This window comes from Balaenoptera acutorostrata, chromosome 20 (genome assembly GCF_949987535.1).
Source record: "Balaenoptera acutorostrata chromosome 20, mBalAcu1.1, whole genome shotgun sequence".
Classification (NCBI taxonomy): Eukaryota; Metazoa; Chordata; class Mammalia; order Artiodactyla; family Balaenopteridae; genus Balaenoptera; species Balaenoptera acutorostrata.
In genome coordinates this window covers 55,310,776-55,337,679 of record NC_080083.1, presented here as the reverse complement: position 1 = coordinate 55,337,679, position 26,904 = coordinate 55,310,776, and the positions used below count along the sequence as shown (strand labels likewise).

Here is a 26,904-nt window from a genome sequence, read left to right as displayed (position 1 = left end):
GTGGAAGTGAGGCTGGAGCTGGGGCCGGGGATACCCACACTCACTCCTCTGCCCTCTCAACAGCCCTGGGACCCGTGCCTGTCCCCACCTCCCTCTCCTCCCCAGCCCTGGGCAGCCCCACTAGAGCCGCTCTGGACGTGCCCTCTCCTGGTCTTAAGGGGCGGTCAGTTCTGGGAGCTGGATGCTGGGCCCTCCTGCCCCCCGCAGGTCTGAGGCTGTGGTCCATCCAGCCTGTCTGTCTGGCAGGACCAGCCTGGAATCACCATTCTGATTGGACTTTTGAGGAAGGATGGAGCGTTCATCACTCAGCAGGGGGGCAGACTTCTCATCAGTGTCAAGTGGGCGCTGGGGAAGGATGCTCGCATCTCTGCCGTGTGAGGCCGCTGATAGTCAGGGTTCGTCAGAGCAACAGAGCCAATAGGGGAGAGAGAGGGAGAGAGTCATCATGAGGAATTGGCTCATGAAATTATGGAGGCTGAGGAATCCACCGTCTACTGTCTGCAAGCTGAACACCCAGGGAAGCCGCTGGTGGATTCAGTCCAAGTCTGAGGACTGAGAACCAGGGGAGCTGGTGCTCAGTCCTGGGGCAGAAGATGGGTGCCCCAGCTCACGTGGTCAGGCAGACAATTCTCCCTTCCTCTGCCTTTCGTACTGTTCAGGCCCTCCAGGGATTAGAAGATGCCCACCCACATTGGGGAGGTGACCTGCTTTACCCAGCCCACCAATCAAACGTTCATCTGATCCAGAAACACCCTCACAGACAGGGCCAGATGTAGTGTTTAGCCAAATATCTGGGCACCCCATGATCCAGTTAAATTGACACGTATAGTCAACCATCATGGTCCCCGTCGTGGCTGGGGTGGGGCTGGGGGCTTTGTAGGAGACTCGACAACTTCAGGGCTTCTGAACCTCTCTTCCCTCATCTGTGAAATGGGGGTGGTGACACCTGCTTCGTGGGATGGTCATGTTGAGTGAGTGGGAGAATGGATGTCAAGCCCGTGGTTGTCATGGAGCCTTGGCATTGGAAGTGGCTGTGAGAGCCCCGTGTCCACCTGGCCCTCCTTCAAGGGTCAGCTTGCCACCCCCCTTCCTGGCCCCCTGTCTCCTCGAAGCCTCGCCAGTCACCCCAGGCCCCGGTGTTCACCCCCCCATCAGAACCGCATGTCACTTGCATCTCTTGCAGTGTTGTTTACATGGTGGGTGAGTTCAGCTAAAACTGGGGCCGTCTTGGCGTCCTCCCCAGCCCGGAAAGAGGCCAGGGCTTAGCGGCAGGTATCTGTCAATACCAGGCCCTGAAGGACAGACCTCTCCCGTCTTGTCAGCTGTTGAGTCATCCTGCAGATGTGGAGAGTGCGTGTGCCCCGGGGGAGCTGGACCGGAAGACCAGGTCTGCAGGCTGCCCTGCTCAGGGCTCTGGAACCTTTTGAAACAAAGCTGACTGCATTCACTCCTGGTTGGTCATAGTTTAAGGGTGGGTTTGTGGAATGAATGAAGGAGTGAATAACCTCTCCGGAGGACTGCAGGGGAGGAGCCAGCACATCTGACCCCAGCATTCTGGGTGCATGTTGGATGGCAGAGGCTGCAGGCGGGTGCAACCTGGGCCCCTCCGGCTCTGCAGGCTCTTCTCCACTGTGTCTCGCTGTCCGTGGGGAAGGCCTCCGCTGGGCCAACGTGGGTGTCCCTGCCGTCCTCTGTAGGATGGCCTGGTCATCCAGGCAGCAGACCCTAGAGCACCGTGACCTGGCAGTGATAGGACGGCCGCCTGCCACTCCCTCTTAGAAAACTCTTGAAGTCTGGCCGGCTTAGCACCTCAGCAAATCTGCTCGAGTTGGGACTTGCCTGCCCTGAGCCTCCCCAAGGACTGAATGCTGGGCCGAGGGGTGCGTGTGGAGAGGCACGAGGCCGCGTTAATCTGGGGCTCTGTTCTTGCTCCATCCTGGGGGGCGGGGGAGAGAACAGCTTGTCCTCCATGCTCCCCAATCCAGCCCGGCTTCCTCCATGTTACAGACCCTGGGACAGGGAAACCCAATTCCCAACAAGGTAGATGCAGGTTATACCGGGGCTGGCCCGTGCCTGACCTGTGCCAGCACCTCTCCATCGCGCAGACAGTCCCGGCAGCCCCGCACGCAGGAGCCAAGCCCAGGTTTTGGAGTTTGAGGGACTTGTCTTTATCCTGGGCTCACCTCCTCATAGCTGTGTGGCTTCAGACAAGTGACTCAACCCCACTGAGACTTGGCTGTCTTATCTGCAAAATGGAGTACTGAGGGTTAGGTGGGAGAACGTGTGTAAAGGCTTTGACCCAGTGCCTGGTGCGCATCCGGATGGCGGCGGCTGTTAGCTGCAGGTGGCTGCCGGGGCCAGGCGTTACCTGGGAGGACTGGGGCCTCTGGCCCCACAGGGGACGGGTTTCTGGTTCTGGAGCCCCTGGCAGGAGCGGAGGTGAGAATACGCCCCGTGTTAACCTTCCCCCAGTGGCCTTGGGTGACCTTTGCCCTCTGCCCCTGTCTTTAGGAGTCGCGCGGACCTCCAGCGGCCGTCTCCGGAAGCTTGGCGACCCGACTGGCCCGGGTAAGTGGCTAGGTCAGCCTTGGCCCCCTTGGTTTGTCTGGGGCAGGAGTTACTGCTCACATGCTCCGAAGAGACTCTCCCAACCACGGCCCGGCCTGGGTGGGCAGGGGGTGGAGGGGGTGTGGAGCTCTGCCTCTCAACCTTGGTGCTTCGGGGGTGGGATCTGTGCGGCTTCTCCCCACCGGCCGGCTCCGGCCTCCCAGACCCCGGCGTGGCCAGCATGGGAGCCTGCCTTGTGTCTTTGTTGTCACGTCCAGCGGCCAGGCCCAGGGGCTGTGCCTGATCCGTGGTCTCTTGTCAGAGGACATTGGGGCCCAGAGGTGAAGGGACTCGCCTCCCCTAGGAGGTGGGAGAAGTGTGTTGAGGACCTGCTGGGTGTCAGACCCCAGGCTGGACAGGCAGAGGGACAGAACGGCGACGTAGCAGCTGTTCTACAGGAGGGGATGTGCCCACCCAGAGCCCACGCCCCGCCTTCTAGACCAGCCCTGTGCAGTAGAACTTTCTGTGTCAGTGGAAGTGCTCCCTATCTGCATCGTCCAGTGCGTTAGCGACTGTCCACACGTGACTATTGAGCACCTGAAGTATACATTGTCTATGTTATTTATTCATTCATTTGCATAGAATTGTTTAATTTGTTTTTTTATTAATTCCCACTTAATATCTACCTGTGGCTAGTGGTTATGAAATTAGACAATCCGAGCCCATGCTGGCTCTCTGGGACCCCAGAATTCTGAACCCGAATGCCCCTGGGGGCCAGCCCGACCTCTCTCCAAGTCTGTCCTCCAGAGGCAACCCCCGCCAGTGGGCTGGGCACCCTCAGGCCCGTGTGGTGGCCGATGGCGGCTCTTTGCTGGGAGTGGCGGGGTGGGGGGCACGTGAGGTGACATGTGACGTGGAGGCTGGACGTCCACATGAGTGTGTAGGAGGCCCTTGCGGTGCAGGACGGGCCGGGTGTGGGAAGGGAAGGGTGACGCCGGCTGGAGGCCTTGGGGTGGTGAGTGATTCACGTCCGTGGTTAAGCGAGAGCTCCGCCCCCTGCAGACACGTTGGGCTGCTGACCACTGGGCTTCCCGGCTGCTGCTCTGTTCCTGGAAGCCTTTCTCGGAGCCCCTGGCCTCTGCCGCTGTCTGCCTCTCCGTGTCCCTCCTTTTCAGCCGCTGGGCTGCATCTCCGGGCCCCTCGGCGTGATGGGCTGGGGGAGACGCCTGCGCTCCAGGAATGAGGTCTCAGGAGGCTGGGCGCCCGGGGCTGCAAGAACGCAGCCTCCCTCTGGCCATTACTTCCCTGTGCTCGGAGAGGCCAGTTCAGTGCCATCAGCACTTGGCAGCCACGACCACGGCTCTGCTTGGAAGCCTAAGGCATAATTTGCCCAAGCGCAAAGCCGTGATCTGGGTTTCGCATGGGACCGCCTGCTGACACATGAAACCCACTCTCTGGGGGCCTCTGCGGGCTCCGGCCCAGACACCCCTCCTCGTCTTCCTGCCTCCCTTTTCCAACCCCTGCCTCCCTGCGGCCAAGACCTTGGTCCAGGCAGGCTTCTTTCCTGGACCCCCAGTCCCTCTGACCTCACAGAATGCCCCCATTCGGAGCCGCCGTCCCCCTCCCCTCCTCCCAGCCTGACCCCTGTCCCGTCCTCTGCCTGAGCTCCTGTGTCTGGACCCTGCACCCCGTCTCCTCCCCAGAAGGCCAAGGGCCCTCGTCGTGGTGTTTCCTCCTTTATTTCAGGTTTTCACGAGGCTGGGTTTGGGACTGGGCCAGAGATGGCCGTTTCTGCCATGAGCCACAGTCTGTCAGCTCAGACTACACCCACGGTCACCCTTTGACCAGCTCACTCACTTTCTGGCCTTTTTTTTTTTTTTTTCCCCAAAAATAGAATTGTTAGACATATAAAAAAATGTGAAGAATATAATAAGATACCTGTACACCCACCATCCCGCTTAAGAAATAAGGTGTTACAGGTGCAGCCCAAGAGCTTGGGTGACCCTGTTCTGGCCAAGGTGAGCAGCCGTCTGAATTTAGAACTGCTCGCTGCTGGGTGTGTCTGTGCCGCGTGCTGTGTGTCTGCAGACGACACGCCGTCTGCTCCTGACCCCGGCAGCATCGCATCACGTGTCCGAGGGGAGTCAGCTGCTGCCCTTTGCTTTTTCACGAGACGGGACGACTGAGATGTATCCACGCAGCTCCGTGTAGCTTAGTTCATTTGCTCTGACTGCGGGCAGGCGGGGGTTCCTCTGCGTAGGGGGGCAGAGCTTTCGCCCCCTCGGCCTGTTGCTGGAGGCCCATGGACGCTTTCCTGTCTTACAGACACTGCTGGACCCACTGTCATGGGTCCCGGGCCTGTGTGTGTTCCCCTGGGCAGATTGCCTGGGCTCTGGGACGCTTGCCCCGGGCCCTCCCAAGTGGCCTTCCTCTTTGCTCTCACCCTCACCCCCTTTCTGTGCTATGAGCAGCCACCCTGGGCGCTGCTGGCTGACCTTTGCCCTGGTTCCCACGGCACCCATGGCATTTCCCCTGCATCTGCTTCCTCACCTCCTTGCTGCCCTGCCCAGCCCAGCCCGTCTGTCCCCTGGCTGGGATCCCTGGGGCCTTCTCCTTCTGCCCTGACATCTGGTGTGTGGCCGGGTCCCGCTTTACGTCCTTCAAGTACCTCTGGGGGTGGTGGCCTGAGCCCCAGTGCCACCTTCATCCCTTGAGTGATGGGTTCAACAGTGCCGAACCGCACCCCTGCCACCAATTCATATTCGCTCAGAACCTCAGAAAGTGACTTTATTTGGACATAGGGCTTTTACAGGTTAGTTAAAGGCCGGGAGATGAGGTCATACTGGGTTAGGGTGGCCCTAAATCCAATGGCTGGGGTTCTTATAAGAAGAGGGACACAGAGGAGGCCACGTGAGGACAGAGGCAGAGACTGGAGTTTTGCAGCCACATGCCACGGGATGCCTGGGGCCACCAGAAGCCAGAGAGGCAAGGAGGGATTTTCCCCAGAACCTCTGGAGGGACCACGGCCCTGCTGACACCTTGATTTTGGATTTCTGCCTCTAGAACTGTGAGAAAATCGATTTCTTGTTATTTTAAGCCCCTCTGTTTGTGGTGATTTGTTACAGTAGCTGCAGGAAGCTAGGGCCCCTTCCCTCTGTGATCGACACCCCACCCACGCAAGGAGCTCCCTGGTACGCTGCTGTCTGGGCTGTGTCCCTGCCCTTATGGGGGGTGCCCAACGTGAGGCCCTGGCGGGTGTCCCCGTGTCCCCCTTCTCCACCCCCGCCTTCAGTCCCGGCTCACACACCCCTTCCTTAGGGAGGGGCCCTGCTCCAGGCCCGGCTAGGGCCCCACCCCAGTGTCCTGTCACTCAGCTGTACCTATTGTCATCCCCGTGGACAATAGGCGCTGGAGGAGGGGTACGGCCCCTCCAGCTCGTTGCCCACCCTTTCTCCAGGGCAGCACAGAAGAGCCGCTCGCTCTGTCACTGAGGGAGGGAAGGGAGTGTCCTTTGTGGAGGAGCTGGTCCGCCAGAAGGAAGAGGAAGAGGAAGAGGCCGCCAGAGTTTTGGCCGCTGTGCACCTGACACCTGGGCCCCCGCAGGCATCCCCAGCTGTTACTCCTCCCCACCCCCCGACACCCCCCCTCCTCCACTTCTCTCATGTTTCAGCCTCGCCATCCACCCAGGCACTCAAGTGACAAGTCTCAGTGTCATCCTTGACCTCTGCCCCACCCCAGCGCCCCCAGGTCAACAGGTGGCCAAGGTCTTGTCGACTCACCATCCCCCCAGATGGCCCTTGGACGGGCCACCCGTGATCTTGGCCGTGTCTCGGTCAGGCCTCTGTGTCTCCCCTCACCCCCACCCTTTCTCCCCACCAGAGGGTCCTCCTCCATGTCCAGTGGGTGTTTGGGGGGCTTTACTCAGTCCCGCCGGTGTGCCTGGCCCTGGGTGATGGGCTTCACCCACGGGATTCTTTAAACCAGCCCTGGTTGTGGTCCTCTGACTAAAAGAACCCTTGCTTCCCTTCTCCTCATAGGATAAACGGTAAACCCTGCATGAGGCTTCCCTCCCCTGTCTAGCCTCTCACCCCTGCTCTCCCCTCCCTGCCCGGAGGGGTCACAGCTCTGGAAGCCATTCTCTTTCCAGGGTAATTTGACCCAGCCTGTCAATCCCGTTAGCAGGTGGGTGGTGGGGATTCCTCTATCCTCCCCACCCCGTAGGGCTGGGTGCTCTTATGGCGTGTGGCAGGCAGCCAGCAAATATTGTTGAATTGAACTTGATAGGAGAAGCTGGGGGGGGATTGGCCAAAAAACAAGTTTAAAATAAAAATATCAGTCTTCTTTTGCCTTGGTTGAGAAGTAGATTTTCTCTTTGTTTGCCTTCTGGGGAAGGAATTTATGGAGAACTCCATGTCTCCAGGGAGGACGAGGAGGAGAGGCAGACGGGTCCAACAGGGCAGCCAGTAGGCACAGTGGCTATTTACATTTAAGTTATTTTTTTTAACACAAATTAAAAACTCAGTTTCTCTGTAGCACTGGCCCCACTGTAGGCTCTCAGCAGCCTCACATGGCTGCCATATTGAACGCGACAGATACACGGCATTTACATCAACGCAGAAAGTTCTGTTGGGCAGGACTGGTCTGGATTAGTCTACACACTGGATCTTCAGATTCATTGTTCATCCAGAGAGCCTTTATTGGGTGCCACTGAGCAGACAGAATGTTGGGATCCCAGTGGAAAGTGAAAGACACCAGCTCTTCGGGGAGTTTTCGTGTATTCTGGAGAGTTTAAACACAGGGGCCTTGGGGCAGACTCTGTCAAGGACCCTGGTCTCCACGCCCCTGGATCCTCCTTGCTCTGTACAGGCAGCTGGGGGCCTTTAGGAATAAAGCGCCAGCTCCCAGCTCCGGCAGGGCTGCAGCCAAGGATTGATGGCTGAGCGTGAGGGCCGTTAGCGGTGGAATTTGGCCCTGTCTGGGCTGCCTCGCTCCATTGTCTAGATTTCCTTCCACACTGACCTGGAAGAACTCCCAAAGCAACAGGCCGGCCCAGGCTGTTTGCACCAGTAAACCCTGCAGCAGTCCCCAGGGCAGAGAGTAGCTGGATCGTATTTATTTAGGAACAGCCGAAACTTGAGGCGCAATAAAAAGTGGAGAGAAGATTCCGGAGAGGAATGCAGCAGGCCCCGGGCCCGGAATTCGTCTTGCTCTGGAAGGCTGCTGGCGGCCAGACTGGGGCCGGCCCTGGAGGGTCTCGGCCGGCTGCCCGCTTTGCTGGCAGGTACAGTAGCAGTGACTGCAGGAGGGTCAGCGGGAGGGGGTCTGGGGGATGGAGCGTCTTTATTTTTAACTCAGGGAAGCAAACTCTGTGGTTGAATCTGGGGATGAGCAGGAAATGAACGGAAAAGTCTTTTTTTTAAAGTGAGCGGTTGGCATTCCCTATAGCTTGGAGCTAACTATGGAGGATTTGCAAGTACCTGAATGAGGGGAGGGGGAGGGGGAGAGGTGGGAGAGAATCTGAGCCCAAAGCCTCAGAAAGTGTTTTCAGCCGAATCCCTCTTCCCCCGCCTCCTCACAGGCCCCTCCCCAGAATGTATCCCAGGAACAAGGCTGTGCCCCTCTTGTCAACCCCTTCCTGAGGCCTCCGCTGCCTGTGTCAGATTCACCTGGAGCGCTTGCCCCCTTTCCGCATGGCTGGGCCAGCCCAGGCCTCCTGGCTTGTGATGGGAGTTAAGGGGTCACTGGGATTGCCTCTTTTGTGTCCCCTCCCAGCCAGGTGCTGGGGCGTGCACACGCACTTTGTGGAAAGGGGCATAGCAGTGTCTTTAAAGATAAAGCAGGCCTCCCTCTTCCTCCTTACCCTGCACTGGGCCCCTCGCTGGTGATGGTGACGTCAGAAAGAACGTGGCTGGGAGTATGCAGATCGCAGGTACAGGTCTGTGGGGGTCAAGGGTAGAGATACTGCCTTTAGAACTGTCTGGAAGGGGCTGCTGGGCAACGGTCCCCATCCCAGGACGTGGGCAGGCTCCAGTGGCTGGGAGCTGGGGCTTGCTGGCTGGCACAAACAGAGTTCCCCAGAACTGTGGCCCCGGGGGCGGGTCCTGCCTCCCCAGGGCATAAGGTGTTGGTCAATTTGGGGATGTGCTGAGTTCAAAAGCCAGGCCCCTCACTGGGGCTGCTCACTGGTTTACTATGCTAATATGCTTGGTGAAATCAAAGACCAGGACAAAGTTTTTCATAACCCCAGAGCCCTGTCGTGTTCTGCTAGAACGAGAAGCCACGTGGGGAGCCCTGACCTGGCCAGTTGCCCCCCAGAGTGGCCGGTGCTGAGGCCAGGACTCAGTGAGCAGTGGGGGTCGGCCGCCCCCTTCTCCCACTGCCTGGCCTCACCCCACCTCTGCGCCTGGCCTCTTCTCGGCTCATGACTAACACGGCCCCGTCGGAGCCAATCGGTGCTGCCAGGTTTTCGGTTTCAAATTATCCCCTGCTTGGGCCAGAATGCTTGGAGTTTTAGGCATGGTTGGGGAATGGACACTGAGCCAGACTATGCCAGGGAAAAACCGAGGGTCAAGCTGTGCTCAGCAGCTGCACCAGCCGCAGCGACAAAATCCACAGCGTGTGCAGCCGGCACCTGAAGCAGGTGGTCAGGGTGGCTGAGGCCACGGCTGGGCTCCTCGTCCTGGTCCAGCCGTCCCCCCCGCTGGCCTGGTCTGCCGCCTCGTGGGGCCTTCCTGGGCCTGCTCACCGCAGCGGGAATTGGTGTCGAAGAGGGCCCTGTGTCATTAAAGGGCTTTCTTTTTTCATACGTCTTCTGTAGTTTCTAAATCTAATACAATGAACATATAGTACGTTTATAATCAGAGAAAAACAATAAGGAATATTTTTCAAGATCAGAAAGGAGATTAAACAAATCAAAAAACCTCCAAGATTCCCATTGTTCTAACTTAATTGTTGGTGGTTGGCTTAATGTAATGTGTTAGAATGAAACATAATCACCAGAAAACATCGCACAGGGAGCCCTGGCTCTTAAGTCTGTCTGTGGTGTCTGTTTGAGTGTTCTGTGGCTGATGTAACAAATTACCACAAACTTGGGGGCTTAAATCAACAGAAATTTATTCTCTCACAGTTCTGGAGGCCGGAAGTCTGAAATCCAAGTCTCGGCAGGGCCGGGCTCCTGGGGAGCTCTAGGGGAGAAGCTGTTCCCTGCCTGCTCCAGCTTCTGCGGGCTGCCAGGCTTCCTGGGCTTGTGGTCGCATCACTCCACTCTTCAAGGCCAGCCTCTTCACATCTCTCTCCGCTCCGTCTGTACATCCCCTTCTCTCTCTGTCTCTCTCTCTGTCAGATCTCCCTCTGCCCCCCTCTATGTGAGTACACGTGATGGCATTTAGGACCCTCCCAACCCCCTGATTCAGAATAATCTCCCGTCTCAAGATCCTTCACTTAATCCCACCTGCAACGACTTTTTCTCCAAATAAGGTCCCATTTACAGGATCCAGGGATTAGAGTGTGAGATCTTTGGGGCCATTGTTCAGCCTACCACAGTGCCCACCTTCCTTCACTGTGCAGGCGGCCACCTTTGGAGCTGTCCTCCGGACTCTGCTGGGGGTGGGGTGTTGCTATTTGGTGTCTCCCAGAAGGTGTCACCCCCCAACCCCCAAGAAGATGCCCTTGCTAGCTAGGAGACTGCATTTGGGGTCCTGCCCTGGGCAGGAGGGGATGGGGAGTTTGTGACATCCAGCAGAGAAGTGTGCATGGCCCTCTTGTGTTGACATGTGGCTCATGTGGCCCTGTAGGGCAGGACTGTAAACTCAGAGGTCACCTGGAGGAGGGGCTGGCAGATAATGAAAATGAGTGACGGGGCCGTGGGGACCACAGCAATCCAGAAAACGCGGTTTCATCTGAAGAGGGTAGCACTCTTCGAGGCAGCCCCTTGGGCCAGGCAGGAAGGCTCATTCCCTGTGGCTCTATGCCCTCCCTTTTCTGAGAGAAGAGGAAAATCTGGAGTTCTCGGTGAAATTGCTCGTTTTCAACATGGGCACGAATACACATTTTCTTTAGACAGGGTCAGTTAGGCATACAAAACCTGCTTCTGTGTCTTGGCAGAGGGCTGCCAGTCTGAACCCTTGCGGTGAACGAAGCTTAAAGGGCAGAGGGGGTGCCCCCCAGCCCTCGCTCTGACCACGTGCTGTCCCCCTCCACCCCCGAGTTGCCAGCTGAGCAGTCCCGGGACCCCAGGTGAATAGCAGGGAGCAGTGCTGGGCCCCCAGCCCGGCCAGGCCCCGTGTCCCCTCCCAGAGAGGCGCTGAGTCTGGGGAAATCGGTGGTGAGAAGCTGCGCTCCCTCCCAGGGGACAGCTGGAGACTCACTGACTCATGAGTGAGTGGTAGGACTCTTCCAGGAAGTCTCCATCCCGCGCTCCCCTCTCGGCCGGGGTGGGACGGCCAGCTGCCTCTGTCTCCGCAGGCAGACGGGACACCCGGGCGTCTGCAGGGGTGACTTCTCCGGGCTCATCCCAGGCAGGTGTTCCTGAACCTTCCCTCGGCCCCTGCCTGGGGCGCGACTGCCCCTCCTTCCGGCCGGGTCAGGGTGGGAGTGAAGGGCCGGCAGAGGTAGAGGGTAGGGAAGGCGGTCAGGCAGGAACCAGGATTTTCAAACGCTCCAACCAAAGGAAATCGCAGCATCGCGGGCCGGGGGAAATGAAAGACTCTGGAAGTCTCCAGGAATTTGATTCTGTGAGCTGGTTTCCAAGAGGCTAAGTTAAGCTTCTCCAAGTGGATATTAAAAAGGAGCAGCGAGACGAGCCCGGGCGGAGGGGCTGGAGGGGGTGGAGAGAAGGCACCGGAAGCCGCCGCACGCCGCACCTCGAGCCACCGCACAAAGCCCCGCCGGCCGGTCCTCGGCCCGGAGGACCCTGGGGACCGCAGGAGCCTTTCAAGGCCCACGTCCGGCCCTTGCTCCCGCCTCTTCTTTTATTTCTCTCCTTCGCTGCCTTTCCCCTCCCGGTTCCAAGAGACAATGCTACTTCAGTTTGGAGCACAAACATATGATCAGCACATGGAAATGTGGTAATTTGGATGCATTCGTGATTGCAACAGATTGAAGAAATTAGACCAGACAAAGAGTGTTTTTGGAGGAGGAGGAGAGGAGGCAGAAAGAGGGAGGGCGACGGGGTGAGAAAGGGGAGGACGCCTCTGGAAAGGGGGACGCCGGGACTCCCGCCTGCTGCTAAATATATCCGTAGTGATGGAGAGAGACCGGATCACAGGTAGGCAAGCGGCCCTCCTCCCCCCGCTGCCCCTTCCCCTTAACTCACAGCTTTCTTTATGCTTCGGGAAATAAGCACCCGAGGGTCACTTTGACTCATTTTTGTGGACATATTTCTTTTCCTCTTGACTGTTCTGAGGTCCTGGGACGTAATGTTCCAAAAGTGAAGCTTCGCTAAGTTGGGCTTTTATTTAAACTCTGCTCTCCGTCCCCTCACTATTTCTCTTTCATTTCCCAATGTGCCACTTTTGCATCTTAAGACGGCCGTGAATGCTGAGACTGTGGGCGCCGAAGTCTGGGAAAGGGTGGGGGTCCTGCTTCTGGCGCTGGGGTCCGGGGTGGTGGCACCGGGATGCCGATTGTGGTTTGTTTGTCCACTGTGTGGTTTGTTTGTTCGCTGCCAGCCAAAGTCCGTCTTCAAGGCCGCCTTGGTCTTCTCCCTGAAATAGCATTTCGGTGCCTTCCCGGGAGTTGATTACAGGGCCGGGAACTCCCGGTGCCCAGACAAGATGTACAAATGCGTGTGTGTGTGTGTGCGCGTGCGTGTATGCACACATACAGCGGAGAGAGCTTATTCTATTCTGCCGGAAGCTTGGGGGAGTTGACCAAGGTGACTCCCACTTGGAGATGCTGGTGTCATTCGGGTCCTGTACTCACCTGGCCACCGTGGACAGACAGGGGGTAGCGATGATCATCCACGGTTGGATGGGATGATTTAGGACAGAAAGATCGGAGCTGTGGGCTCCGCTCAGATTCTGGGGCAGAATCACTGATCAGAACATCAGAATGTCACGTTGGGGCAAGGAGTGAGGGCAGATGGCTGGTCCTTGGGCTGGAGGGACCTTCCAGGTCCCTCGATCGGTCCCCGCACCCTGTGTGGGATCCAGGCCAAGTGGGTCACTTTGGAGCGGGCTCAGACCCATTGGAGCAAGAACCAAGCAGTGGAGAGAAAAGAGGCCGCCCCTCCTAAGTCACCCCGGTTAGAAGCCCCTCTTTCTCGGGCTTGGCGTCCTGTGTCAGCATCTGACATCATCACGAATAATTCCCATTCATTACGGGGCCTGCTGCTTACTGCACACCCCTCAAGCCAGGTGCTGGGGTACACTGTGCAGGCCTGAGACGTCCTGGGGCATCAGCCTCTGGGCTTCAGGTGCTCCAAGATGACCCCTGGGTCAAAGTGAGGATAAGAATGTCGCTCCCTGAGTGCCACTGGCTTGGTCTGTTGTTTGCCGCTGTGTGCGTTGCAGGGGGGGCTCCCCAAGAGGCCAGAGGGAAGGAAGGCGCATGTCAGTGGCTCCTCTGAAGACAGCCCCTTGCCTGCTGCTCCAGGGCAGATCGGATCCCAATGTGATGTCAGGGCTGATGGGCCAGCCACGGGCAGGGGAGCAGCTGGCGGGGTGCGTGTGTGCGCGTGCACATCTGTGCTGCAGGGCACACAAACGGGCACCGCGACTGACCACAGGAGGTGGGGCAGCCGCGGAGACCGGCGGAAGGCACGGCTGGTGGAACTGCATCTCACGTGTGTTTGAGCTCAGTGACGCGGGCCAGCTGGGGTGCACGGGGCGCGAGCCAGGGCGCCCTGCTCTCCGGCTGGCAAGGGCTGCAGGCTGTGGGACCAAGGAGGATGGTTACTCCATTGGCCTGGCTGCCAGGGGCCTCCGGCCCAGCCTTCATTTAACAGATGACCAAGCCAAGGCCCAGCTGGGTGACCACCAGGGGACCAGAGAGCCAGGGCACAGAGGCTGGGAGGGGGTCCTTGGGGAATCAGAAGCGGTGGCAACGTCTTGGAACCTCCTGGGCTAAGCAAACTTGAGGAGCTTTTCATGAGCTGAACGAACAGTCCGCTTTGTGCCTTTATAACAGTGTTGAGCACCACGCCCTCCGCCGAGGACAGCACAACGAGAGGTGAAGTAGGGACCTTCTCCCAGGATGTGCCTGAGGAAAAATTGGTGCTTTCTGTGAAATCCTCATTTGGATGCATTTTCATTAAAAAATACTTACTTCTTTCAAAGCTCGGTTAGAAACTGGTTCCAGAAGAAGAAGTCCCCAAGCTGTCTCCCCATGTTTCTCAAACCTGGTTAGACCTTGACCTTGGTCTTTACTTGTAACTCAGAGCTGAAGCAGTCCCTGGGGAAGCAAATTCCACCCCGTCCCAGCTGGGACCTCCAGCAAGTCTCGCTCTGCAGCCCTGGGCTCAGTTTCCCAACCTGTAAAGGGAGGGAGTTGGATCAGCCCAGCCCCGAGGCCGCGTCCCCACAGCCAGTGGGCTTCTGAGCCTGTTCTGGGGACCCCCGCCGGCTGCGGGCCTGCTTCTCAAGGGCACTGCCCCTTTGTGACACCGTAAGACAGTTGTAGCTGCCTCAGTCCGCACCGGGCGGAGGTGGGGCTGGGGGCCAGGATGCCGAGCGTGTGTGGACGGGGGCCTGTCTGGCCAGACGCCCCACCCGCCAGTTTCCAGAAGTGGCTGTCACAGCCACTGGGCTGGCATTCAAGGCGTGTCTGGCTGACTCTTGGCCGCTGCCCAGCAGCTGTCCAGGAGGGGCTGGTGAGGAGGGGCCTTGGGGCAGGTGAGGGCGGCCTCAGGAGACCTCAGATCTCCCTCCTCCGTCTCTCGCGAGCACCTGGCTCCCACCTGGTTTGGGACGTGGGCCCTGGGTCCTCTTCTGCAGTCAGGCAGCCTCCAGCCCTCTCGAGGCTGCGGCCTTGCACTGGGAAGATGCCGGAGGGCTCGTCAGCAGGGCGGGGATGAGTCATGGAGCAGTGACTGGCCGCTGAGACACAGGCCGCTCCTTCCAGCCAAGGGTCGGCCTTTTTTCCTTGTTCTGGACTGGCTTTGTGGCTTTTACAAATCAAGCAGTTTTATCTTGTTCCAAGTGCTTGTGTTTCAGCAGGGAGACTCTCCAGGAAGGGAACTTTCCACTGGGGGGCCGTGACTTAGCTCAGCTGGGCCTCGGGGAGGGTGGGAAGGGCCACGCGGTGAGTTGTCTGCAGAGAATGTGGACGTTTCTCCGCTCGGTCAGGAAGGTTGGTGCTGCACCCGGGAGGAGAGAGCTGGCACTCTGCTCGGGGGGGTCCTGTGTCACGGTCATGGGGCGGGCAGGGAACTGGACAGCCCCCACCGTGGGAGGCGTGCCTCTGCCCTCACTCTGCTCTACCCTCTTGTCTCTGGGTCCCTGGGCATTTCATACTCTTGGCCTGGATGGACGCTGCGGTCATCAGCTTCCTGGACCCTCTTTGCCAGAGCTTCACTCTCCTCGTCTCCAAGATGAGAAGCTTGGCCCGAGGCCCTCCTGGCCCTCTTCCTCTTCCACCTCTGACTGACGAGGGCCTTGGTTTCCCGGGGCTGCTGTAACCAAGTACCACCGCTTGGGGAGCTTACGACGGCAGCAGTTGGTCCTCTCCCTGCTCTGGAGGCCAGAAGTCCAAATTCAGGGTGTCCGAGGTTTGGTTCCTTCAGGAGGCCCTGAGGGAGCATGCTTTCCAGGCCTCTCTCCTGGCTTCTGGCAGCAGCCGGCATTCCTTGGCATCCTTGGCTGGTGGAGGCCTCTCTCCAGTCTCTGCCTCTGTTGTCACACAGCCTTCTGTGTCTCAAATCTCCCTCTGCTTCTCTCTTATAAGGACACTTGTTCCTGGATTTAGGGCCCACTCAGATAATCCAGGACGACCAAAATTCTAGAACCTTATCCTAATGACATCTGCAAGACCCTTTTTCCAAATAGGTCCACATCCACAGATTCCAGGTGAACATGAATTTGGGGGGGGGCACCATTCAACCCACTCCAGTCCCCATGCATCCTGGATGCACAGGATGATTCCATGTCCCAAGATCACTTGCCGTCCCCCACTCTGGCCACTAGCCTTTGTCATTGGGTCCCCTACCCCTGGTGAGCTGTGGGAAGCTCAGCCCCATGAGAACTGCAGGAGCCTGCCCGCCCCCCTTCCAGGCACCTTCTCGCTGGAGTTGCCTCGTGTTCCCCGCTGGTGGGGGTGAGGCCCTGGGGACAGAGTGGACCTAGGATGGAGGGCTTTGGTACCTGGGTCAGCCTGCCCGATAAGGGCACCTTCGCCTGGTGCCTTGCAATTTTTTTTCTTTGAGCTCCAAATTGGTCTGTCCAGAACTTTCCCTGATTAGAGGATTTATTTCTATGTAAAGTCCTACTAAGGAATGGCATGACAATCACATTGTTATGCATTAAAGAACCGCCTTCAGTAACATCATAGTGTGAGATTGGGACTGTCCTGAGCCACTCGTGCGTGAGTGGTCACTGCAGCCGTTCTGTACTACAAGGACCTGGGGTGCCTGGGGCTCTGGATTCTTTTTTTAAAAATTGTGGTAAAATGTACACAACATAAAATGTACCTTTTTTAAAAAAAATTTTATTGGAGTATAGTTGATTTACAATGTTGTATTAGTTTCAGGTGTACAGCAAAGTGAATCAGTTCTATATATACACATATCCACTCTTTTTTAGATTCTTTTCCCATACAGGCCATTACAGAGTACTGAGTAGAGTTCCCTGTGCTATACAGTAGGTCCTTATTAGTTATCTGTTTTATGTATAGTGTGTATATGTCAATCCCAATCTCCTAATTTATCCTTTCCCCCGTTTCCCCCCTGGTAACCATAAGTTTGTTTTCTACATCTGTGACTCTATTTCTGTTTTGTAAATAAGTTCATTTGTCCTATTTTTTTAGATTCCACATGTAAGCGATATCATATGATATAAAATGTACCTTTTCTATAATTTTTAGGTGTCCAGTTCAGTGGCATTAAGTGCGTTCACATAGTTGTGCAACCATCCGTCCATCTCCGGAACTTTTTCATCTTCCCAAAGTGAAACTCCATTAAACACTACCTCCTCTTCCCCCCTCTGACCTGACCCTGGCGAATACCCTTCTGCTTTCTGTCTCTATGAATTTGACTATTCCAGTTTCCTCATATATGCGGAATCATGCAAATTTGTCTTTTTTGTGACTGGCTTATTTCACTTAATGACTTCATGGTTCCTCCATGTTGTGTCGGAGTCTCCTCCTGTTTAAGGCAGAATAATATTCCATTATATGATAGACCACGTTTTGTTTATCTATTGATCTATGGGTAGACATTTGAGTTGTTTCCACCTTTTGGCTATTATGAAGATTGCTGCCATAAACATGTATGTATAGGTACTTGCTTGAGTCCTTGCTTTCAAATATTTTGGGTATATACCCAGAAGCAGAATTGCTGGACCATATGGTAATTCTGTGTTTAATTTTGGGGGGAACCACCGTACTGCTTGTCACTGCAACTATACCATTTTACATTCCCACCAGCAGTGGCCATGGGTTCTAATTTCTCCACATCGTCCTCAACACATGTTATTTTCTGTTATTTTTTTTAATATATATATAACAGCCGTTCTAATAAGTGTGAAGTGGTATCTCATTGCAGTTTTGATTTGCGTTTCCCTAATGATTAGTGATGTTGAGTATTTCCCATGTGCCTGTTGGCATCTATATGTCTTCTTTGGAGAAATGTCTATTCAAATCCTTTGTCAATTTTTAAATTGGGTTTTTGCGTGTGTGTGTGATTGACTTGTAGAAGTTTTTTAAACATATTCTGGATATTAATTCCTCATCAGACATGATTTCTAAGTATTTTCTCCCATTCTGTGTGTTTCCTTTTCATTCTGTTGAGAGTCTCCTTTGATGCACAAAAGTTTTGCACTTTGATGAAGCTCAATTTATCTATTTTTTCTTTTAGTGCCTGTGCTTTTAGTATCACACCCAACGTCACAAAGCTTTTCCCCTATGTTTCTTTCTAAGAGTTTTACAGTTTTAGCTCTTGCATTTAGGCCTTTGATCCATTTTGAGTTAACTTTTGTACATGGTGTGAGATTAGGCTCCAAGTTCTCGTACTGGGCTCTCGATTTTTTTTTTTTTTTTTCACACCCAGGCTGGCTTCACTGGGTGGGGTGGCAGGAAGTGGGGAAATCCTGGGTTGGGCTGGCCTTGACCATCCCCTCAGGTTGGCCAGGGAGCCTCAGCTCCGGCCCTGGGCATGGCTGGACATGTGCTCTGCCTGGGGCAGCCCAGGCCTGTGTCCTTCTGGACTGACGAGGAAGCCAGCCTGGGGTCTCCTGGCATCCACTGTCAGGTGGGCCTCCTATTCTCAGTGGTTTCACTGCCCGGCCTGCGTGTGAGACTGGCTGTCTGTGTGTCAGTGTCTGTTGGTCTGTCCCCATGCTCCATCTCAGGAAGCCTCCTCCAGCCCCATTCTCCCTCTTTGCTTCTGCGATCCCAGACTCTGTCTGCCTCCTGCTCGGAGCTGGTCATCCCCATTGTCTCCCTTCCCATCCGGGCACAAACCTCTGTCCGGAAGCTACCACCTAAACCGCCTTGCCCAAAGTCTCCTGGACCACCGTCCCGCCTTCACCGCCCTCATGTCAATTCTGCTCCCCTTGGGCTGGGCGCGGGGTGGGGGTGGGACCCAACGGAGAAACTGGGGAGATTTCCTCTTAACCAGAGGCCCATGTTTGGAGACTGTTTTGGGCCCCAGGCCTCGTATGAACTCAGGACAGATAGCAACGCAGATTTCAGCTCCTGGAGGCCCCTCTCTGCCTGCGGGCTTGGGACCTGCCTCAGATCTTCTGATCTTCCCTCCCTCTTTTTTTTTTCTTTTCTTTCTTTCTTTTTTCTTTTTAAGGTATGTACGTATGTATGTATTTATTTATTTTTGGCTGCGTTGGGTCTTCGTTGCAGCGAGTGCGGGCTACTCTTCGTTGCGGTGCGCGGGCTTCTCATTGCGGTGGCTTCTCTTGTTGAGGAGCACGGGCTCTAGGTGCGCGGGCTTCAGTAGTTGCTGTGCGTGGGCTCAGTAGTTCTGGCGTGCAGGCTTAGTTGCTCCACGGCGTGTGGGATCTTCCTGGACCAGGGATCGAACCCGTGTGCCCTGCATTGGCAGGTGGATTCTTAACTACTGCGCCACCAGGGAAGTCCCTTTTTTTTTTTTTTTCTTTTTAGCAAATGAGGAAACTCTGACTTGACCAAAGCTGAATAAACGAAACAACACACCCCTTGGAAATTAGCAAAGAGGCACCAGCTCTAAAACTTTTCTATGAAAAGTTGAAAATGCTTTTGGGCTGGGCCTGTCTGCTGGAGCAGGTGGGTGTGAAGAGCCGCCCAGCTCTCCGTGGCAGGAGCCCACATGCCCAGAGCCCGTTCCTCTGCATGGTCCTGATTCTCCCTCCCACCAGCAAGTGTGAACAATCAGTGACCTCTATCTCTGTCCTCCGCTTTGAGTTCACCTCAGGTCATGATGTCTCCTGGTGGCTGTTCGCAGGACCACTAGACACCTGTTGTCCCAATTATCTGGCAAATATTTATTGAGGTCGTACTACGTGCAGCCATGTCCTAGGTTCTTGACCTACAGTGAGGAGGAGCCAGTCCCTGCTCCTTTGGGGCTGGCAGTCTGAACTAGATGTCAGACAGCTAACCAATAAACACATCAATTGATGACTTTAGATGAAGAAGTTAAGAACAGGTGATGTGATGTGATTGTTAGTAGGTGTGTGTGTGTGTGTGGGTGTGTATTAATGGACACCTTCCTTGAGGGGGTGACATTGAGCTGAAACTTACGTGGCCAGAAGGACCTGACAGGTCAAGATCCAGAGGAAGGACATTCAGGCAAAGGGAACAGCAAGCGCAAAGGCCCTGAGGTTAGAACATCATGGAGGTGCAAGTGGCTGCACTGCATTGTTGGAGGAGAGGGGCAAGTCTGAGACCAGCAAGATGGGCGGGGCCAGGTCATGCCAGGCCTCGGAGGCCCTGGTGAGGGTTCGTTTCTTTCCTCGGTGTGATGGGTGGAGAAAGTGGCAGGACCTGAGTGCCCCTTGGCTGCTGAGACTCGCCTGTAGCGGGCAGGGAGGAGAAGCAGGGGGGCCTGGAGGGGTGGCCATCACCGTCACTCTATGCAGTTGGAGAGGGAGGACCTCTGATTGCTGGGTGGACCCTGGTGCTTGAAGAGGCCGCTGGACACCCTGACGTATTGGCCAGCCTTGCCCAGCCCTGCCCAGTCCTGCCCAGTCCTGCCCCGTGGGCTGCTATCTTTAGGAGGGAGTGCTTGCGGCCTCTGAGCGCAGAGGCTGTGGTTTGGTGCATGCTTGGCTGAGGGTGGGGTGGCCTGAGTCCTGGGAAGGTGACCCGAGGAGCGGACGGCCTCAGGGGAAGCATGACTCTGGGCCTCCTCGCTTTGTATCTCTTGGGTCCTGACTCTCTGGCAGGGATATCACACATGCCTGCTCATGCCCCCACGTGGGGTGGTGGCCAGTGTGTCTGAGGACACCGTCCCATCCCACCGGCCCCTCTGAGCCTCAGGTTTCTCCCCAGCTCTGGGCCCCTGACTCTGGGGGAGGCATGGAAGTACGGAATGTTTTCCAGGGCATCCCACTGGCCCTCAGAGCTGGGGTGAGTCAGAGCCTCTTCCCATAACGGAGCAGTAGCCGAGCCCCGGGGATTCTGGCCTGGTGCCCGGTTCCTGGGGCAGGAGGAGCGAGGTGGCCAGGCAGGCAGGGCTGGGGGCTGAGCCTGTGTGACCTTGGGCTGCGGCTCCTCCCCACCCCCGCTCTGTCCCAGCCCCAGGTCCCACTGGGGCTCCCTTTGTGCCTCCTCTACTCGCTGACCTCTGCATCCCTTCTCTCCCCTCTGGGGCCAACCCTCTCCTCTGGCCCAGACTGGCCCTCCCGGCTGCTCTCCCTACCTCCTGCCTCTTCGCCTTCAGACCCTCCGCTGCTCCCCCGGGGTCCACTGTGTCCCCTCCGTGTCCCTGGCCACCCAGGGAGGCAGGTGCAGGGAAGTCCGGGACGCACGCGCTGTTTGAGTGCCCGTGTGTGCCAGGCATCTTCCTCTCCCCCTCCGGCCGCTCCCTCGAGCCTGCGGCCCCTCCGCACAGAGCCTGGCCCTGCCCCGCATCCAGAGCTGGTGCAGCAGGAAGGAGCTGCCCTGGGAGCCCGGGCACCTGGCCTGCTCTGCTGGCTGCAGCCTCCAGGGCTCGGGTGTCAGAGAAGAGGTGGTTCTGGGGAGGTGTGACTGTGACGTGGCTCATGGGTCAGGGGACCGACCCTCCCCTCCCGCTGGAGTGGCCTGAGATGCTCTCCTCCAGCCCCTGTTTCCAGGGCACCTTGAAGTTGGCCCTTGGGCAGCCTGTCCCGGATTCTCCCTCTGGCCTTTCCTGGCACTGTTTCTGCTCACCTGGAGAAGGCTGGGTGGGACTTGGGGACAAAGGAGATTCAAGAGCCTCTCTGACAGGACACCCCACCCCACAGAGGGGACGTTTTGGTCAAAGCCCCAAGAGCCCTGCTTGCTACTCAGAGAGCAAGATGCTCAACCACCTGCGGGGCATCTGGTGGGGGCAGTACAGGTGTGACTGTCAGCACAGGGGATCAGTGCACGGCCCGAGGCCTCCTTTTCCGTGGCTCTGCTCAGGCCCGTGTCCTTCTCTGGCCCTGTTGCTCCTGATGTCCACACTGGGCAGCCCTCAGTCTGGACTTAGTCCCCCACCATCCGCCCAGCTCAGCTCTGGCCGGCTTATCCCTCCCCCGGGGCCCAGGTTCCGTCTCCAGGTGGCGTATTCCATCCAAGGATGCAGGGCCCTCAGCCATGCCTGCCCTGGGAGATGTCGGTATATTGTTACCTGATAATAACTAAAGAACTATAGCTTTAGAATGACTGTTTTCCATGTTTTTCCAAGTTCAAGGGTCTTTAGAGTGTCCTAATCCTGATGTCGCCGTGTCCGAAGGGGAGGGAAGGGGCTGGAGGTGATTGCGGGCTGGGGGCTTGTTCACCACCTGGAGAGGGTGGTCTTGGGCTGTGCCTCTGTGATGTGTGTTTTGGGGGGGGCGTCTCTCCAGGAATGCCCCGTAGCCCTCGCCACCCCCCAGCTTGTAGAGAGCAGCTGGGAGGGGAAGGGGAGCACGCATCCCTCTGAGGAGGTGTGGACAGAGGGGCCCGGGTTCTGGAGACGTGCATCTTCCATGCATCTCACCCGCAGATTTACCGCAGCTGGGGCCTGGCTGAGCCTTGGAAGGGAGCGAGGGGACCACGGTGAAGCCGAACCCCAAAAGGGGCAGGAATTCAGGTGCAGGAAGCCTTTCTTCCAGGAGGTGGCGGTGCAGGCCCTCAAGAGCCCAGTGCCTGCTGGGTTTTCATTTTCGCTGAATTTGTGGGAAGAGGCTGCCCAGGTGTTATTTCCACTCACTGCGTCCGCTGCAGCGACGGAAGTGGCAGGTGGGGAGCACGGGAAATAGGTGAGGACGGCACCTCCCCTGGCACCGGGGCTGGAGCACTGCAGACCTCGCCCGGGGTGGTCCTAAACCGGGCCAAGCCAGGGAGGTTTGAGAGCTCAGGGCTTCGGGGAGGGGGTCTCCGGCCACCTCTTCTTTCTTCCCTATTTCTGGTTGATATATCTCAGTCTCTTTTAAAATTTCCCAACTTTTTACTATGAAAACTTTCAAACACACAGGAAAGATCACGGTGTGAACACTCCCACGCCCACCACCTTGATTCTGCGGTGCACATTCTGCTGTCTGCTTCCTCACACGCCCCTCCCTCTGTCCACCAACACTCGGTGTGGTTGTTTTGGATGCGTTTCAAAATCAGTTGCTGGCATCAGTCCACATTACCCCGTAAACACTTCAGCTCGCCTCTCCCTAACCAGAGGCCAGTATTTGTTTATGGTTCTTTTTCTTTCTTTGAGGTAAGATGTATGTAACCCTGAAACGCACAGATCTTAAGGGTACCGCTCTCTGTATCCCGGCTCCTATCAGAGTGTAGCACATCACCATCACCCCCGCATGCCCTTTCCCGGTCGGTGTCTGCCTCCACTGCCCCGGGAGCAACCAAATTTCTGATTTTTTTCTACTATAAATGAATTTTGCCAGTTTGACTATGTATATATTTTTCAGATGTACCCATGTTGCCACAGGTAACAGTAGTTGTTCCATGATTGCTGTATAGTGTTCATTGCATGAACTTTCTCTGGGTTTTTTTTTTTTTAGCCCTTCTGTTCATGGGCCCCTGCCTGTTTCCATTTTGGGGGTGTCATGAATAAAGATTCTTGTACAAGGTTTTGTGGACATATGCTTCCATTTCTCTTGTGTAGATACCAAGGAGTAGAATTGTTGAGCCAGAGGATAGGTATCTGTTTAGATTTGTCAGAAGCTGCTAGCTCTTTTCTCCAAGTGACTGTATCATTTTACACTCCCACCAGCAACGTCTGAGCGTTCCGGCTGCTCTGCCTCCCCACCAGCGTTCGGTGCTGTCTCTTTCATAATGTAGTCACTCTGGTGGGTGTGTGGCCATCTCATTCTGGCTTCAGTTTGCATTTGTCTGATGACTCATGCTGTTGAACACATTTTCATGTTCTTATTGGCTTTTTGTATATTTTCCTTTGTGAAATGTCTTTTCAAATCTGTTGCCCATTTTATTTTATATTATTTTTTTAAAATCCCTTGCAGCTCTGACAATCTTATTCCTTTTTTAAAAATTAACTAATTAATTAATTTATGGCTGAGTTGGGTCTTCGTTGCTGCATGCGGGCTTTCTCTAGTTGCAGTGAGCGGGGGCTACTCTTCGTTGCCGTGCGTGGGCTTCTCATTGCGGTGGCTTCTCTTGTTGTGGAGCACGGGCTCTAGGCACGCGGGCTTCAGTAGTTGTGGCTCCTGGGCTCTAAAGCGCAGGCTCAGTAGTTGTGGCGCACGGGCTTAGCTGCTCCGCGGCATGTGGGATCTTCCTGGACCAGGGCTTGAACCCGTGTCCCCTGCATTGGCAGGTGGATTCTTAACCACTGCACCACCAGGGAAACCCTGTTGCCCATTTTAAAATTGGGTTGTTTGACTTGTTCTTATTCTTTCTGGATACTGGTCTTTTGTTAGATACATGAATTGCAAATATTTTTTCCCAGTCTGTGTGGCTCACCTACTCTTTTCTTAATGATATAGCTTTTGGTGAGCAAAAGTTTGTAATTTTAATTTTGACTAAGTTTAATTTAACGAAGTTCTTTCTCTGTGGTTACCACTTTTTGTGTTCTTTGTAAGAAAGCTTCGCTTACCCCCAAGTGGCGAAGATATTTTCAATGATTTCTTCTAGAAGTTTTACAGTTAGAGCTTTTATGTTGGGTTTAGAAACCACCTTGAATTAATTTTTCTGTATGGTATGATGTAGGTCCATTTTGTTGTTGTTTTATCTGTATGGACATCCAGTTGTTCTAGAACCATTTATTGAAAAGACATTCTTACCCCATTAAATTGCCTTGGCACCGTTGTTGAAAATCAATTAATTTTGTATATGTGGTTCTATTTCAGGACTCTTGTGTTTTATTAGTATTTTGTCTATTCTTTTGCCAGTACCACACTAACTTGATTAATGTGGCTTTATAATAAGCTTTGAAATAAGATCTCCTAATATATCCAAAACATTGCTTTGGGTATTCTTGGTCCTTTGAATTTCCTTATAAATTTTAGAAGTAGAGTATCAACTTCTACAAAAATGCGATGTGAATTTTGATTGAGATTGCATTGAATCTGTAGGTCAATTTAGGGAGAATTGGCATTTTAATAACATTGAGTCTTCTAGTCTTATAAACATGTTGTCTCCATTTTTTAAGGTTTTTTTTTTTTTGTATTTCTCTAATCTCTACAGAATTATGTTGTTCTGTAGTTTTCAATGAAAAGATCTTCATGTCAATAGTTAAATTTATTTCTAACTGTTTTTGGTGCTATTGTAAATTGAATATATATTTTAAATTTCATTTTCAATTGTTTGCTGCTAGTATATAAAAATTATATAAAAATACAGTGGATTTTTGTGTATAAATCTTATATCCCATGACCTTGTCCAATTCATTTATTAGTCTAGCACTTGTTTTGTAGATGTTTTATGATTTACTAAGTAAACAACCATGTTGTCTGAAAATAGGCAGTTTTACTTCTTTCTTTCTGATCCTGATGCCTTTATTTTTCATGCCTTATTTCACTAGCTAGAACTGCCAGTACAGTGTTGAATAGAAGTGGTACATGGACATCCTTGCCTTGTGCCAGAAAGTATCATGTTAAATATAGGTTTTCCATATATGCCTTTTGTCAAACTGAGGAGATTCCCTTCTATCCCTAATTTTCCAGAGTTTTTAATAAGAATGGGTGTTGACTTTTGTAAATACTTTTTCTGTATCTGTTGAAATGATCACTTTTTTCTTTATTCTATTAATAAGATGAATTACGATTGACTTTTTTTTTTTTTTTTGGCCGCGCCGCACAGCATGAGGGATCCTAGTTCCCCAAGCAGTGATCGAACCCGCGCCCCCTGCAGTGGAAGCACAGGGTCTTAACCCCTGGACCGCCAGGGAAGTCCCACAATGATTGACTTTTGACTATTACACCAGGAAATAAGTCCAGGAAACTCAATTTATCTATTGAGCTTCCTTTTTATATATTGCTGGATTTGATTTGCCTAGTTTTTTGTTAAGGATTTTTTGTGTGTGTGTGTAGATTCATGAGGGATATTGGTGTGGTATTTTCTGTTAGTTTGTTTTGATATTGTCTTGGTCAGGGTTATTTTGGCCTCAAGGTGATCAAAGTGCTCCTTCCTACCTATTTTCTGTAAAAGTTTGCATAAGATTGGTGTTATTTCCTTCCTTAAATGTTTGATAGATGTCACCAAGGAAGCCATCTTTCCCTAGAGTTTTCTTCTTGGAAAGTTTTTTTTTTAAGTTACAAAATTAATTTAAAAATGTGTATTGGGGAATTCCCTGGCGGTCCGGTGTTTAGGACTCGGTGTTTTCACTGCTGAGGGCCCAGGTTCAATCCCTGGTAGGCGAGCTAAGATCCCGCAAGCTGCACAGCGCAGCCAAAAAAAAAATGTATTAAATATATTAAATAAATATTTAATTAAATATATTAAATATAATTTAAATATACATTTATTTAATATAGAGAGAGAGCCATTCAAGTTTTTTACTTCCTCTTGTATCAATTTTGGTAAGTTGTATTTTGAAGGAATTTGTCTGTTTCATGTAAGTTGTTGAATTTATTCATATAAAGTTGTTCATAATATTTATTATCATTTTAATATCTATAGGATCTTAGGGATAATCCTTCATTCCTAATATTGGTAATTTATATTCTTCATTTCTTTTCCTCTCTCTCTTATCAGTCTTGCTATGAGTTTGTTGATCTGTTGATCTTTTTAAAGAACCAACTTTTGGCTTTATTTTGCTTCTATTTTCCATTTCCTTGATTTCTGCTCTTATCTTCATTACTTCCTTCCTTCTGCTTACTTGGTGTATCAGTGGGGGCCCAGGCAGGAAACAGAAACCACACCAGTAATTTGAAGAGCAAAGTGAAGTATAAAGAATTATTAACTGGTAAAAGGTGTTTAACTACTGCAAGGGTGAAAGAGGACTCTGAGGAACATAGAAACAGCAAAGATGAGAAATAACTACTTTAGAAGAAATCGTAGGGGAAAGCTTTGGAACGTTGCATTTGGCAGTGACTTCTTTTTTTCTTTTTTCTTTTTCTTTCTTTCTTTCTTTATTATTTATTTTTGGCTGCGTTGGGTCTTCGTTGCTGCACACGGGCTTTCTCTAGTTGCGGCGAGCAGGGGCTACTCTTCGTTGCGGTGCGCGGGCTTCTCATTGCGGTGGCTTCTCTTGTTGTGGAGCGCGGGCTCTAGGCACGTAGGCTTCAGTAGTTGCGGCATGCAGGCTCAGTAGTTGTGGCGCACGGGCTTAGCTGCTCCGCGGCATGTGGGATCTTCCCGAACCAGGGCTCAAACCCATGTCCCCCTGCACTGGCAGACGGATTCTTAACCACTGTGCCACGAGGGAAGTCCCTGGCAGTGATTTCTTGTATACGACACTGAAAAGCACAGGTAACAAAATAAAAAGTAGGTAAATTGAGCTTCATCAAAATTTAAAACTTCTGTGACTCCAAGATGGCTATCAACAGAATGCAAAGGCCACCCACAGAATGGGAGAAAATATTTGCAAATCATATATCTGATAAGGAATTCATATCTAGACTATATTAAAAACTTCTACAACTCAATTACAAAAAACCAAAC

The 26,904-nt window shown here is 53.7% G+C and overlaps 1 protein-coding gene across 2 annotated transcripts in view; it reads left to right on the top strand.

Annotated features, from left to right (window-relative positions):
* Nucleotides 1-26,904, top strand: part of SEPTIN9 (septin 9) — a 165,091-nt gene that overhangs the window by 13,244 nt on the left and 124,943 nt on the right. Inside the window, exon 2 of one of the 2 annotated variants that reach the window (XM_007185763.2) lies at nt 2,512-2,568. In XM_007185763.2, the coding sequence (XP_007185825.2) occupies nt 2,512-2,568 (57 nt within the window). Of the gene's footprint in view, nt 1-2,511; nt 2,569-10,947; nt 11,813-26,904 lie in introns of those variants that run through there. The other variant, XM_007185765.3, reaches the window with a different exon arrangement.